General features: G+C 59.9%; 1 protein-coding gene across 6 annotated transcripts in view; it reads right to left on the reverse strand.

Annotated features, from left to right (window-relative positions):
• Positions 1 to 3,243, reverse strand: part of NFYC (nuclear transcription factor Y subunit gamma) — a 39,333-nt gene extending 36,090 nt beyond the window's left edge. For 3 of the 6 annotated variants that reach the window (XM_068917489.1, XM_068917474.1, XM_068917484.1), the window contains exon 1: positions 2,973 to 3,176. Coding sequence is in view for 1 of the 6 variants with exons in the window: in XM_068917449.1 (XP_068773550.1) it covers positions 2,973 to 3,240 (268 nt within the window). In the remaining 5 variants the exon portion in view is untranslated. Of the gene's footprint in view, positions 1 to 2,972 lie in introns of all 6 variants that reach the window. The other 3 variants (XM_068917449.1, XM_068917468.1, XM_068917473.1) reach the window with 3 other exon arrangements.
• Positions 3,244 to 14,967: the final 11,724 nt, after the last annotated feature.

A 14,967-nucleotide genomic window follows, 5' to 3' on the forward strand; every position in this document is an offset into this window, starting at 1 on the left:
TCTCAAGCGTGTACACTAAAGATTTCACTTTGCAACTTCAACCATGCACACACGCAAAACAGTCTTTCAGCCTTGTTACTTGCAATAAGTATCACCACAAAGCGCTCTGCAGTTACCCTGTGCAGTTTTCAGTGCCTCCAAAATTATTTCAGTAGATCTTAGGGAGACTGAAGGCTTGGAATAACGTGTTTACAAAGTACAGATGATATTTTACCTATGCAGACATAGGACTATTTTGCACTTTCAGAAAGTTATCAACAATACCCACATGCATTTCAAGCTGCATTCCAAGATACTATTTACTGCTTGAAAATAATATGCTTAGAGGATTAAATCCAGAGCAGTGGAGGAAAAAAGAAATACGAGGCATAGTGAATGCTTAACCACTATTAAAATACTTTGAATCAGATAGCAAGACCAGATTAATTTAAAAATAGATCTTTCCAGTGATTTATTAAATATAATTGGTTAAAATGTGACATCTTAAAAAAATAATACTTAGTAATGCTTTGTTCTCTTCCTTTGTCATTCCACACATAAAAGCAAGGGCCTCCAAGCTGTGGTATGCCTACTATTAGAGGTATGCAAGGTACTTTAAAGCAGTATGCAAAACAAAACCAAAACAGCCCCTCATCTTTTCCTGCAGAAGAGAAGAGGAATGTCTATCTGGATGTTTGAGCAGTAAGAACTGCCCAAACACATTCTCATGTGCCTCCTCATGCCATGGCGCGACGCACTGTCTCCAGGTGAGAGGGGAAGGATCTAGAGGCCCCTCTCCTACGTGCAGATATGACCCAGAATGACCATGGGAACAACTATTACTTTCACAGTATTTAATAATTCTCCATGACAGTGATAAAATAAGTTCAGTTTGGGAACGTATGCACTAAGGGAGCTATTTCAGTTGCTGTATCTGTTCCTGTTCTGAAGTCATACAGGGCAGCGAAGCTATCGCTAAAGAATTGCGAAAATCCTGCTCAAAAGCTTTAAACACTCCTGGAAAGACATCAGGAGAAATGTATGCTATTAACCCAATATAATCGACCATTGCATCTTTGCAGGTTGTGGCACTTCTTATCTTTATAAAGTACAAAATAATAAGAGGGCACAAGTTGGCAGAACAGGATAAATTACTGGCTCAAGGTCACCCGGCCAACCCACAGCACATCTGAGATCCAGCTGGATTATACATGTTTCTCAGTCCTCGCTCTGAGGAAACAACTCTCTCTGTGCTGCACTGGGCTTTCAAAGCACCACTTTTTGCTTTGTTTGACCAAGAAGTCTGCATCCATCCTGAAAGGTGTTTGAATCCTTGCACTGTGCTGTGCTCAAAGTGGACCAAAGGTTGCCAGCACACGCCAGACCTCAAATGAGCAGCTGTGAGTAGCAGTGACATGGAAAACCAAAGTCCTTATGAGGGACTGGGTGATGCCAGAAGCAAAACTACATCAGGTTATTACTGTTTATGACCAGTGCTTACAGATGGTAAGCTGGGCACAGATAAGTTTAGACTGGTAACCAGAATACACTTCAACTGAAGACAAACACAGATCCAGCAGCAGTCCAGTCCAAAAATTCAACCTAATTTAAGAAGGGCAATGGTAAGCCTAAGAAAAGACATATCATGTTGCCAAGGGCAACAGCAGCAAATTACATTTGATGACCCAAGAGGTCTATTTTCTGGATATAGGAATAGAAGAGAAAAAGTTAACCACATACTTGCAGAATGTTTGGTCGACATCGTAAGCGAAGTCAGTTGAGACTTCTATTTTAATCGCACGTACTCAGACAGCTATTGAGACGGATTAGAAGTATTTATTTGTGAATACATAGAGAATACACTACTCAATAAGACAAGTGTCTCAAAAGGTAATAAGTCAGAGTCCAGGACAAGTAGCTAGCATTATAATTTCTTTTGCTGTAAGCAACCTGAAGTCTGCTGAGAGCTCCGGGTTCCCATATCAGCCCTGGATACCGTTCAATTACAGCAAGCACAAGCCAGCGCTGCAATCAAGAACAAGTTGTGGCATCCTGTTTATCCTACACCCACCACTCATTCCTGACCCCACACAGGCATCGACGCACGAGCACAGCTAGCGACACGGCCTACGAAAGAACTGATCTCAATGCAGTCTAACCCAGCCCAAAATAATTAGCTTTCATCCCTACCATATTCACGGGGTATTTAATGTATAACATTACACCGTTACTGATGGGCCTCTCTTTCATTTCCTCAGCTTGGGAAAAAGAAAAACCTAGGGAAACAGTACTTCTGTGCAAACGTTTTCACAACTCTCGGTGCTCAAACGTTTAGGTTTCAAGCACAGATTAACCAGTTCCTCGGATATTTACCAGAGACCTTCAGAACACTCCCAGGCACTTTCAGGGCCCAGCTTCAATTCTGCCCCTCTTCCTACCAAGTTTAAAAGTCAGCCAGACTTTGGAGAGATCTTTTAAAAGCCAGAGGCCGGTAAAAGGCAGCATCCCCGGTACGCGGCACCGAGCGCTCCGGGGGGGGGGGGTGACCCGCTGACGCCGGCCAGGCCGGCCCCGCAGCCGCTGCCTGCCCGGGGAGGGCCCTGGGAAGGCCGTTCATGCCCTGGGGCACCTGCCGCCGGCGCTCCGCCAGCCCCGGGGCCGCACACGGGCCTCCTCGCCCCTACCCCCCCCCCGCAGCCCCGGGCGCGCCCCACCCCTCCCCTCCCCCCGCTCCGGGCCGCTCCGGGCCGCTCCGGGCCGCGCGGGGAAACGGTTCGGTTTCCTGTCCTCTCCCCGGTCCGCCCCTCGGCAGCCAATCAGCGCGCGGCACCCCTCGCCCGCCTCCCCCCGCGCCGGCCAATCAGCGGGCGCGGCGCTGCCAATAGGCGCGGAGCATGGGGGAGGGGAGAGGAGGGGGGAAGCCCTCGGGCCGCTCCCGCCCCGCGCCCCCTCACGGGCCCCGGACTCCCCCCGCCCGCACCCCGCGCACTCACCGGGGTAGCCAGCGCCGCCACTTCCGCCTCCTCCGCCCGGCACCCGCGCTGCCTCCGGCCCGGCTGAAGGGAGGCGGGAAGGAGGGGGGGGAGGGGGCGACCAGAGCGGAGCGAGAGCCCAGCGGCCGAGAAACAAGATGGCGGCCGCTCCGTGAGGCGGCGGCGGAGCGGCTCCGCCCCTTTCCCCTGGGCCGCGGCCCCTGCGCAGGCGCGTGACCCGGGGCGGCTCTCGCGAGACCGCCGTTGGGCGCGGGCAGGCCGCCGCCATGGGCGGAGCGGCGGGCGGGGCCCGCGGCTCGCCGGGAGGGGGCTCCGGTGCCTGCTGGCCTCCGGGGGGGCACCCGGGCCGCCGCACGGCCTGGCCTGGCCTGGCCTAGCCTAGCCCGGCCTGGGGCCTTCCCCGGCTCGGTCCGCCCCCGGCCTAGGCCGCCCCCCCGACCGGGCTGGGCCCCGCCGGTACCGAGGCTCGAGGCCCGGGGCCGAGGCGAGCGGCCGCTCCCCCAGGCCGCGCTGCCCTGGGCCCCGCTCGTGCGGCGGCCGGGAAGGGCCCCCGGGCGAGGAGCTGTCCAACTCGCTTCGCGTCGGCCCCTGGGCCGTCCTCGCAGCCGCCTGCTGCTCTCCTGCCCCAGCTGGAGCCGATTCAAGCAAAAGTCTGTGCTCCAGCTCGGCCATCCCGCTTCCCAGGCGCTGCTTTTCTGGCTCCGGGGGATGTGTTACACTGACGTGTGACTCATGCTGCTTCAGTGCTTTTCCCATGGAAAAGTGTATCCTGAAAAACGACTCTAAAGCGGTACTTCTTGGCTTCCTTATTGTCCCCCTGGTGCCCGAGTTGATTGCATCCAACTTACAGCTAGAAGGAGGTTTTGCCTGTCTGGTGCTTTAATATCATTGGTCATGGGAAAGCAAAGCCAGGTCCCGGCTGGCTCCTGTGCTTCCACTGACCCTCTCTGCAGAGTTTCTGAAAATGGAGACGTCTGCTGACGATTGGCATGTTTCTGGTACAGTGCTTCATTGCGTATGGTTTGCACCCTACGTGAGAGAGGAGAAAGAGCCCTTGCTGCAGGCACAGTCAGTGTCTGTGGTTTCTGTTGCATGACATTTGCCCAAAGGTAGGAAATGCAACAAATCTCTGCGGTCGCATATGTGGTTTCAGAACCAGGCTGTCCTGAAGACTGTGTGTTGGCACTGAAATGGGAGACATCGTGCAGTGAATTCCTGCAGTTTTGTTGAAATTTTTGCGACTTCACGACCTCAGGGCACTTGCAAGGCACAGCAGCCAAGAGAAATAAAATACATGCCACAGTTATTTTTATTAATTCTCTCTCTCTTTTTTTTAATTCTCTCTGAGCAGGGCTTCAGCTCTCGTTGTAACGTTCGAGAGTGGTGATACATGTTATGTTATACAGCCCCCTCTTCAAAATGACTCATTTATAAATCAATTAGCCAGTGATGCTGCTGACTTTGCTGCCAGGCACAGCTGTGGAACAAACCAGCTGTTTTTCCTGCCGCTCAGCAGGCCCCACTCAAGGGGTTTCTACACAATGCCCCACTCCTCCTCCAGCTTAATTCTATTGTGCGCTATTGCACTAAGCCCGCGATGCTCTGTTTCCTTCCCACCTGCTCTCTCAGCAGCAATGGCTGCATTGTTCAGAGCAGCTCAGCTTCCCCAAGAAGGCTTGTAGCCCTCTGCAAACACAGAGGTCTCTGTGCCAGCCTACCCAGAACGTGGAGGAGCCAAGAAAAACAAGGAGAAAAATGCTTTTTTCCGCTCTCTGATTTACTGGTGCTTACATAAATTTCTTTGTGGTTTGTTGATTTCACACTTACCGACATCTGCTACCTGCTCAGCCCATTCTCTCCTGCATCAGCAGTAAGACCCAGAGGAGCTTTACTGCACTCTGGAGCCAGGTTTCAGAAGGGCTGAATTTATTTGACACTTGTGAAAATTGCATCTTACAGCAGAGGTTACATGCCTGGCCCTTTGCCTCGATTCGGCCCTCTCCTATCCCATGTGACTCCCATTACAGCTGAACTCTGGACTAATCCCAAGTGAGCTATTGCTTTGGGGCAATAATCCCCAAGAAAAGAAAAGTTTAGACTCCCCTGATGTATTACAAAAAAATGGCAATGAATTATGTACTGGCATCTGACCGGACACAGACACACCATCTTGTAGATCTAGGGGAAAGAGAAGGTAGCTGAGGCCAGATTTTGGGGCCCTTTAGTCCAGCAGGCTGCCCCATTTCCTGTGTCACATCCAGGGTCATACCCACCCCGTGACTGCAAACCATCCTTCCGAATTTCCCCAGGGCTCATAACCTGGCACATCTCCCACTTTGGGACCATCTTTATTCTATTTAAGTATTAAGAGTGTACCTCAATATGTGTGTACACATGCACACATGTTTTTGGAGGCTTTGTAGAAACCTTGTCCCTTAAATTGAACAGAAAAACACGTCCCTTTGGGTGCCATCCTGTGGTTTGGGCCGGCAGTGTCGGGACAGGGCTCCTCAGCAGGGGACAGGGCCCCCTCTGAGCTGGTGCCAGGAAAGCGGGTGTTTTATTGCAGAGCGGAGCTGCTCCAAAAACTGGGAGCCACGTGGAAGCACCCTGCACCCTGACTTGCTGCCTCAGCTCTACCGCTATTTAACTGCTTATTTCCTAGTGCCCCAAACGTGGTGTGCAGCGAAAAGCAGAGCAGTTAACGGGACACGCTCTCCTAAGCTGCTGCGTTCTCTGCGCTGCAAATCCAAACTCGTATCAGGTAACAGCACAAAGGCTGCTTGACCAGCCCAGCCACTTTGCATAGAGCGTTTACACATTTCACAGCTTGTGACAGAAGTCATTAAAAACCCGCAGGGTTATGAAATCTGTAAAGTTTACTTCAAGAGCTGCAAGAGAGCCACTCGGAGCCAAGCCACTCAGCCCAGCTCCAGCAGGGAGACCTGATTTCCAGGGAAGCACTTTCCTCTCATCTTCCCGGAGTGGGGAGAGGATGCAGCTCCCACCTAAAAGCCGGGACTCGGGTCAGCTCAGTTGGTCCCACTGCAAAGATCCAGTCGGTGTCTCTGCTCCCAGGTCCAAGGGTGGGTTTCCCAAAGCCCGGCACATCCTGGCTGGAAGCAGACAGGACAGCTGCTAGTGTGCTAGCGCCTGTTGCCTGGCTGATCCCCAGCGCTGATCAACCACGCTGGCTCTCCCAGTAGGACACTGGTGAGTCCACGTGACCCAGTTGCTCCCTGCAGAACGGTAAAAGGAGATTTTGCAGCATCTCACTGCAGCTCTTTCTCCTGCGAGAAGTGGGACACGTTGCAGGAGCAACGGAGAAGGCTGCAGGAGCTGACGCAGCACCGACAACCTCCCCGAGCATCGTGAGCAACGCGTTCCTCCCCGTGGGCAAGGGATCCAGCCGTGCCAAGGGGACGGGAACGGCCAGCCTGCCCTCCAAGTCACCCTGCCCACCCAGGGGCCACCCCACCGCCTGGCTCCGGACAGCGACTAACCCCTGCCCGGGAGGCAGTGTTATTTTGGAAAAGCCTTTCCAAAAACACACCGTTTCTGCCCACCGTTTAACTCTTCTTCCCCTCCCGCCAGTCCCAGGGTAAACCATCCTCTCCCCACAAACCTCTCGACAAGGTGCAGGGCTCTCCCCGAGGGCGCGCGGCATGCCGGGCTCGCCCACACGGGACGTCCTGGCTTGGGGAGCCCACAAAAGCCGGGCTGCGAAGCTGCTGCCTCGTGCGGGCACGCTCTCTGCAGGAGGCGGCGCCGGGCTCTCCTGGCGCCCGCTGCCACCTCCACCGCACGCTGCCAGCGGGCCCTTGAATCCCCTTACGTGGGCCTTAAGGGAGTAATCGCATTAAACAACCCCCTTTTCGTCTACACAAAACCAAAACCTAAAGGAGGCGGCGGGGAGGATCTGACAGATCAGCCAGCAGAGCTCCTTAACGAATTAAAGAGAGGGGGGAGAGCTGCAGCGGGATCCCGACACCAGACTTAAGCCTGGGGCTTTCGTCCATCCTGCTGTTTCGGGGTGAAGGGCAGCCCGGGGGCAGCCTGCAGCCCCCTCGCTCGACCCCGCTTCCCCGGCCAGCGGGCGGGCGGACGGCGAGCCCCGCGGCCCTGCCGGCGCGAGGACGGCCAGCCGTCCCGGAGCAGCCTGCCAAGCAAAGCAGAAAACCAGGGAGGCGGTCAGAAACTTTCGTATCGGTAAAAATCGCATATTTTTTTTTTTCCTTCAATATTGCTGTGAAACTTCATGTTTTATAACCGAAACGTGGCCGTCGAAAAGCCGAAAGAGGAGAAGCTTTCCACCGTCTTGAGGCGCTTGTTTTAGCTGCCTTTTCCCCCAAAACAACAGGTGCCCAGAATTGACTCTTTCCCGCACAACGCTGGAAATTTGCTTTGATAAAACAGCCTTTTCTACAGAGATATTTTCAGCTAGTATTTCTAAATATTACTCACAAAGGCCCCCTCCAGACAACCTCTCTCCCTCCCCGGGTTTGTTTATACGCGTTGAATTCTGTGAGGAAAGCATCTCCCTGCTTCAGCTATGTTTTATCCAAGTTTTCCATATTTAGTTCTTTCAGCCATTCCTGCTCCTCGGTCCGCGTCCCAGCGCCCGTCCCAGCTCTCCCGCCGTCCCCTTGCCCCGCAGCGGCTGCAAGGGGAGTTATTCCCCCGTCCTCCCCGCCACGGACGGGCGCTGGCCGAGCGCCGCGTCCCGCTGCCTGGCGGTCCAGCATCACCCCCAGGCACCAGCCCTGATGCAGGCAACCACCAGATAGGTGTTTTCTGAAGCCAGTGGTGCCACCTGGGACTCAAAGAGTACCGAGGGAGAGCCCCAGCCCCGGCGCTCGCTCCGTCCTCTCCCTCTGCCCCCCGGCAGTACCTGCCTGTGCCCCGTCTCCCCGACCAGCGGAGCGTTTGCGCAGGCGGGTCGGGGTCGGCTGGTTGGCAGCGGGCACCCGCGGCGGCCACCCGACCCCGCGCCAGCGCCCCGCAGAAAGCCGAGCGCGGCAAAGGTGGGCACCGCTGCCCCGGGAGCAGCCGGGCTAGCCGAGTCCGGTGCTGTTTTAGGGATGGACAGAGTTAAAGTCAGCGAAGGAGGGTTTCCTCCTGGCACGTGGCTGCCATTTCAGCCGTGGTGCGCAGCCTGCAGAGGCAACGCAGGGAACGCGCTGGAGGAATTTACCACCAGTAAAAAGAGACGCCGCTTAGAGGAAAATTAGTGTTTGCATTCAGAGAGCCAAGGTGATTCCAAGGTCAAAGCGGGAGCTGGGACTGCGCCTCTGTTCAAAGTTTCTCGTATGGGAAGAACCAGGGCACGAAGTGCCCCCCGTCGGCCCCGCGTTCCCTCTGCGAGGGTCGCGCTCGGACTCCAGCGACAGCCAAAAGCCTGCTTCCCTCCGGGTGCCACCAGGTGCCGGGCACTCGGCGCGGTCCGAAACGGTCCCGGCCCCACAGGACTCACAGCTTCGGCTGCCGACGGGAAAGCGGGCCGGTAGGACCAAACCGGCACGTCCCGGTCGGCGGCTCATGGGGGCTGGGGACGCCGGGAGCGCGAGAAGGCGACTGGGATCGGAGCAGGCCGGCGGGTCTTGTCCCTGGGGGAGGTTTATGCGGTCCCTGGGAGCACCCTGCACGTCCCAAAGAGGCACACGCCAAGCCGAGCGGGGGCCGGCTGGTAGCTTTTGGGGTCGGGCTGGTGGCTCTCGGGGTCTGGTTGATAGGCGTAGCGTCTGGCTGGCAACTCTTGGGGTCCAGCGGATGGGAACGGGGTCCAGCCAGCAGCTCCGAGGTCTCGCTGGTGGGAGCGGGGTCTGGCCAGCATCTCTTGGGGTCTGGCTGATTGGGAGCAAGGTCTAGCCAGCAGCTCCTGGGGTCCAGCTGGTGGGAGAAGGGTCCCGTTGGCAGCTCTCGGTGTCCGGTTGAGGGGCGCAGGGTGCCAGCTCGTGGCTCTTGGCGTCCGGTCGACGGATGGAGGGTCCAGGTGGCAGTTCTGGGGGTCTGGCTGGAAGCTCCCGGGGTCCGTCCATGGCTGCAGGGGCTCCCGGGACCCGACGTGGGGGCTCGGGCAGCGGCGGGACCCAGCGGGCATCTTTCGGGATGCTGCCGGTGGCTCCCGGGGCGCAGCCGGCGGCGCCGGGCCGAGCCCTCCCGGGGGCAGCCCGCGCCGTCGGGGCCGGGCCGGGCCGGGCCGGGGCCCCCCCGCCCGCGCTCCCAGCAGCCCGCCGGGGCCGAGGGGAGGAGCGGGCACGGGCGGCGGCGGCGGCGGCGGCAGCGGCGGTGAGTGCCCGCGGCGGCGGCGGCGCGGGGTGGGGCGCTGCCGGACGCCTGGGTCCCCCGGACGCCTGGGTCCCCTCGGCCCCCGGCGGGGAGCGGGGCTGCACCTGCTTCGGAGCATCCCCCGCCCGGGTCGGGGGCGGGAGGGAGGGGGAGCAGTGATTTTAGGGGATGCCCGTCGCGGCCGCGGTGCCCGGGAGGAGCGGGACGGGCGCTCCGGCGGGCCCCGGGGGGGGGGGCGAGGGGGTCTCGACCCCCGGGGGGGGGGACCGCCCGGCCCTGCCTGGCCCCTCGCATCCCAGGGCTGCCGGCGAGGCGCCCCAGCACCCCTAAGACATACCCCAGGCTCCTGGCTGAGATGTGCACTGCCCTGAAAGCATCCCTGCACCGAAAGCGTGGGGCCTGCGGCCGGGCTCCCCCCTTCCCCGGGGCTCCTCGCCCTCGCTGCGGGATCGGAGCCCTCCCTGCGCTCCCGCCTCGGCGCGGGGTCGGTGGGTAGCGTTTCCCAGCCCGCCGCTCGGGAACGGGAGCGCTTTCCCGTGTCATCCATCATCCCCGCTGAAAGCCAGTTGACGTCAACTCCGTCCCGCTAACGCCTGTCCCCGCCGTAACGGGGCCAGGGACCGCCAAACCCGGGGGGGGGGGGTCCTTTCGGGAGAAGGAAGGTTTCTCCCTCGCGGTCTGACCCTAGCACCGGCTGCGTCCCGCGTGACGCCAGGCACCCACCTCTCCGGGTGCCGCCACCGCGGTCGGGCTTTCGGACGTGTCGAGGCTGCTCTCTGTAAGTCGGCTCGACTCCGCTGGATCCGGAGATGCCCCGTCCTCCTTGCTCGAGGGTCTGCGCTGCAGCCCTTCAGCCGGGTGCTATGGCTTGTCCTGCAGGGAAAGCCCTTCAGGAATTGGCAAGGAAGGGCTTAAACGATGCCCCGCGGCCGCTGCTCCCAGCCATCCTCCGCTCGGGTTTAGTAACTCAGGAGAAGCCTCTGAAGGGGCGCGTGGGCATCGCTCGTCCTCCCCCGAAGCGGCGGGGCCGGAGCAGCAGCGGGAGCACGGACAGCCGCGGCGGCGGCTCGGACCTGGGGGGACTTGCGCTGCGACGGGGTGGAGGCGTCCGCGGGAAGCGTGGACCCTCGCTGGGCTGACACGGCCGCGCTCGCCGGGGACGGGATGCACAAGTCCCGCGGCGGCCGCGGGAGGACGTGCAGTGATTTGCAGCGGCGTGAGCGTAGGGAAGAGGCACGCGCAAGCTGCAGGTGCTCCCAGCGAGGCCGGCTCCTTTGGATGCGCGGCGCTCACGCGCTGTAGTTTCTGCTTCTGTTAAGTTATTTGGGACCGGCGGCTTCTCCGCGCCTCGAGACGCTCTGCAGGGCCGTTCGCACCGAGGCCGCGGCGTGGACGCGCGCGTCGTGCTGCGCTGTTGCCCCTGTTGGTTTTCTGCCCCGGCGCAGCAGGCGTCCTCCGAGCCGCGGCGCTTTCGGGGCGGCCGTGCTCGTCTGGAGCGACGTCCGCCCTGAAACTTTTTCTTTTAAGGCTGAGCAAAAACAGCCTGCTCTGAGCTGGATCGCATCATTTGGCGCGCGGGGAATATCCCGTGGGCCTGCGATGGGTATTTCATTGGCATGCCAAGAGCGCGGGTGGCAAGAGCCTTTCTGAGACTTGGCTGGAGGAAGAGATCGCAGCCTCTCTGCTCCTTGCTTTGCCCTGCGCCCCGACTTGGGGGCGACGGCCGCCCGCTTCCAGGCTGGCTTCAAGGTCTGTCCTCCCGCGGTGGGAACCACAGATTTGCTTATACTGACACGTAGCTAAACAGAGCCAGCCCGCACGAATCAGGCCCTCCATGTGTTCACGCCTGATCTTGCTGTGGCACAGCCATATGGGAAGTGTCACATTTACGCAAGATGCAATTTAAGGTTATGAAAATGTCTAATTTTCCTGCTTATTAAAACCTAAGCAGTGCGACACCATCTACTTGCATCCATTTCAATGCACTTAAAAATGTTTTGTCACCGCATCTCAAATGGCAGAGAAACAGGCTCATTTAGTGATTATTTTAAAGTGATTTAGCAGTGGATTGACAGCCCTGCCGATACATTGCACTGGCTGCCTTTGAGTTCAGGGGCTCCCGGCCCGGCTCTCGCGGCTCGGGCCTGCTTGGCTCGCGGCGCGAGGACGGGCGCGATCGGGAGCCGGGCTGCCCTGCCAGCCCGCGGGCGCGGGAAGCGTGCTCTGCCTGCTGCTCTCGCTGGGCACTCTTGGTTGCCGCAACGTCCCCCGCAGCTCCTGGGGCTGCTGAACGGCACCTGCGGTTCCCGGAGCTGGAAATGAAAAGCTGTTTTTTTTTTTTTTTTCCTATCACAGCAGAGATTGGGTTGGGGGTTACCCTCCATTCCTGCATCCCTCCACGGCAAGGGTGCCCAGCCGGGCTTTGAACACGTGCCGGCCTCAGCCTGGTGCATCACGGATAATTTGGCCCGTGTCAGCTCCTTCGCTGGCCGGTTTCGGGGAAGAAGCCACGGCTGGAGCCAGGCTGGGGCTGGGAGACGTCACTGCTCACCCGGTCGGAGGCAGCCCTGGATGGAAGAGCAGCGATGGGTGTTTGATGTGCGAGGTGCCAGGCTCTCAGGGTATCTTCGCACCACTCGGCTTCAAATAAGTCTTCCTAAGGCAAGCAAGTTTTCTGCTGATCCCTTAAGAAGCTTTGCTATAATAGCGCAGTCTTAACATTTGGAAAGCAACTTATTTTCCAAGCTGCAAACAGCCTGACTTACCCCATCGCTCCCGCTGGGCTCGGAAGGCAGCAGGGCTGGGAGGGCTCGGACCCAGGCGGGCGGGGGCCCGCTGTGGGCGCCGCGGCCGCCCCGGGTTCACGTGGTGCTGCTGGACGCGGAGCCGGAAGGGCCCACGCTAAGCCGGTCTCACGGTCCTCCGCCGCAGCCCGGCGCGGGTTTAGCGGCGCTGCTGTCTGCGCTGAGCGGGCTCAAGCAACCAAGGGCAAAAGATGCTCAAGACTTCAATTTAAACTCAAGGGGACTTCACAGCTCTTGCTCCTTGTGGGGTACAGATGTCTCTGAAAGGCAAAGCAGTGTTGGCTAATGAGAAAAGGGGAGAAAAACAGGGCGTGTTGGGTGCTGGCTGCTGGGCGGAAGGAAATCATGTTCTCTGCAAGAGCAGAAGCGCTGGTAGGAGCAGAAAGCCAGAGCGAGATCGCGATCTTTCCCCTGGAGGAAGCAGCTCCATGAAATATTGATGGGATTCGCACGCAGCAGACGCACGGTGCGAGCTGCATTGCAGAGCCCCAAGCCGTGCAGTCGGGAAGGCAGCGGCTGCTGGGTAACGGGAAAAGCTCCCTCCCCGGAGCCGCTCGGAGCCTGGGAGCTGGTGCGAGCCTCGGCCCCGCCGCGTCGCCTCCGTCCCACCCCAGCCCCGCCGCGGCGGCCACAGACCCCGAACGGTCCGAGCAGGGAGCTGCGGAGGGCCAGGCTCCGTGTTCGGGGCTGCGGCGGGGGGAATATGGTCCTTCCTCAGCCCAAATAAACCCAGTTTTGGGCTGGCAGCGAGGCGCCCATCCGCTGCAGCCAGCCTGCGCCAAGGGGAGCAGCGGCTCCGCGGGAGAGCGCAGGGGAGCATCTCGCGCGGCCGGTGCACGGGCCAGGCGGCTCCCGGGGCTCGGCACGCTGCGGCGCGGCAGCGGGGGCTCTGCAGCCGCCGGGGGCTGCGCGTGTCCGAGCGGGAGGCAGCTCGTCCCCAGCCCCATCCCTGCACTGGTCCTCGGTGCCCGCGGTGGCCTGCTGGGCGGCCACCCCGGCCCGGGCAGAGGGGACTCGGCCGTCCCCCAGCCGCATCCCGCGCCGGGGTGGCATTTGCTCCTCCGGTTCTTCCCTGTTGCCAAGGAAACAAACCGGATTCAGCACAGATCTGATTTAAACAAGCGGCAGACGTCAGGCGGGGACGTGGGGAGAGGGACGGCGCCCCGGCCCCGGGCGCCTGGCGTCCCCGCGGGCGGGCGGGGAGCGTCGCCGGCGCTGCCCCGGGCACCCGGTTCGCGCGCGGGGAGATGCTGCGGGGTTGCATCTCCCCAAGGAAGGTGCCAAGTCCTCGGGCAGCTGGACGCAGCCAGCCTAGGGGAAACGGCAGCGCTGGGCTTAGCCCGAGGCCGGGGTAGATGGGGGTTCCCGCACTGCGCCCCCGTCCCTGCCGGTGGCGTCCGATTCCCCCCGTCGCCCCCAGGAGCCTCGGCCGGATCCCGTTTGCCGGGAGCGTTGCTTCCGACGGAGCCGCGGCCGTGATTTGTGAACGGGGAGCATGAACAAGTAACCGTACCTGCGGCCGGGCCGGCGCGCGGAAGCCGCCCGGAGCGAGGGAGACGCTGCAGCGCGGGCAGCCGGTCCGCCCGGCCCACGCTGGCCGCCCCGGGCAGGGCTGCGGCTCCCGCCACTGAGCCGCTCGGGTCCCGCTTGCCCCGGGGCTCCGGCAGGGCGCCGCGGCTGTCGCCGCCCGGGGGGCACCGGAGGAGGAACGTGCCCAGGCCCCATCGCGCTGCGTTTGCCCTAGAGCAGGTGAGATGTGGCCGTGCCCGCTCCGGCGTCCCGGGGAGCCTCTGCCCGGGCCGACCAGGCACCGAGCATCTCCGAGACCTGGGAGAATCGGCCGCCCGTAGAAACCCACGGGCTGGCGAGCGCCGAGCGTCGCACCCAGGCACCGGTAGCGGCGTCTTTGGGAGCGCGTCCGGTTTTGTGGCCTCAGCAGCTTCTCTTGATGCAACTGGTGTTGCGGGGCTTCGCCTCCCCGAGCGCAGGCTCGCAAACACGCTCAGAGCAGCTGCCGGGCCTTTTTCTGGGTGCGTTCGGCTGGGCAGGGGCCGTCGGCGGGGAGCCGGCCGGAGGAGCCCCCTGCGCATCCCGAGCTCGGCCCCGGCCCCTCTCACCTCGCCAGACCCGGTTCCCCGCAGTGGCGCGTGCAGGTTTCAGCAGAGCTGCCTCCGATTTAGGCACTGGCATTTTCAGCTAGGTTTTAAGGAGGAATGAGCCAAAAAAAAAAAAAAAAAGCTTAGTTTGGAGAGAAACACAGGAGTATGGGGCAAGAAGCTGTCCCCATTTTAAGCTCCATTTGCCTCACCAGTTGAGTACATTTAGACCCATCCTTTAATTTCAGTGTTTCTATTTTCCATAGAGATGGTGCAAGATGATGCATCCAGCTTGTTTCGCTCAGCACCTAACTTTTTTAACCTGCAGGAGCAATTAGATGCCAAACTCGAGGAGCTGGAGTTCCTTGCGAGTTCTCAGCTCATGTGCACTGAATTGTCCCTCTTACCATGCAATTCAATTTAAATGAGCAACTACCCATCAGACCCAAAGCAATTAATTAAAATTAAGCATGTTTTTGTTCAAAAATTCAGGGAATAAGCCCTTCCTAATACAAGCAATGCGTGTTTGTGAGCTGCATCACTCTGACTTGCCCCAGCTCAGGACTGGCAGGAACCCCACAACGATAGCTCTAGCAACCTTATTTCTGCATAAGTGCTAATTTTAGGGCCTGAGCTAGTTTTCCTGCTCCTTGAGGAGGATCGGCTGTTTCCTAAGGAACCACCTGCAAGGAGCCAGGGCTCCCATGAGGGCTCGGCCCTTTCTGGGCCCTCCAGCGACAGGGCTCGCGGGGGCTTCGGGCACAAGGATGCTCCCAGGGCCGAGGGGCGCTGCTGCTGCCCTGCTGT

This window comes from Struthio camelus, chromosome 23, assembly GCF_040807025.1.
Source record: "Struthio camelus isolate bStrCam1 chromosome 23, bStrCam1.hap1, whole genome shotgun sequence".
NCBI lineage: Eukaryota > Metazoa > Chordata > Aves > Struthioniformes > Struthionidae > Struthio > Struthio camelus.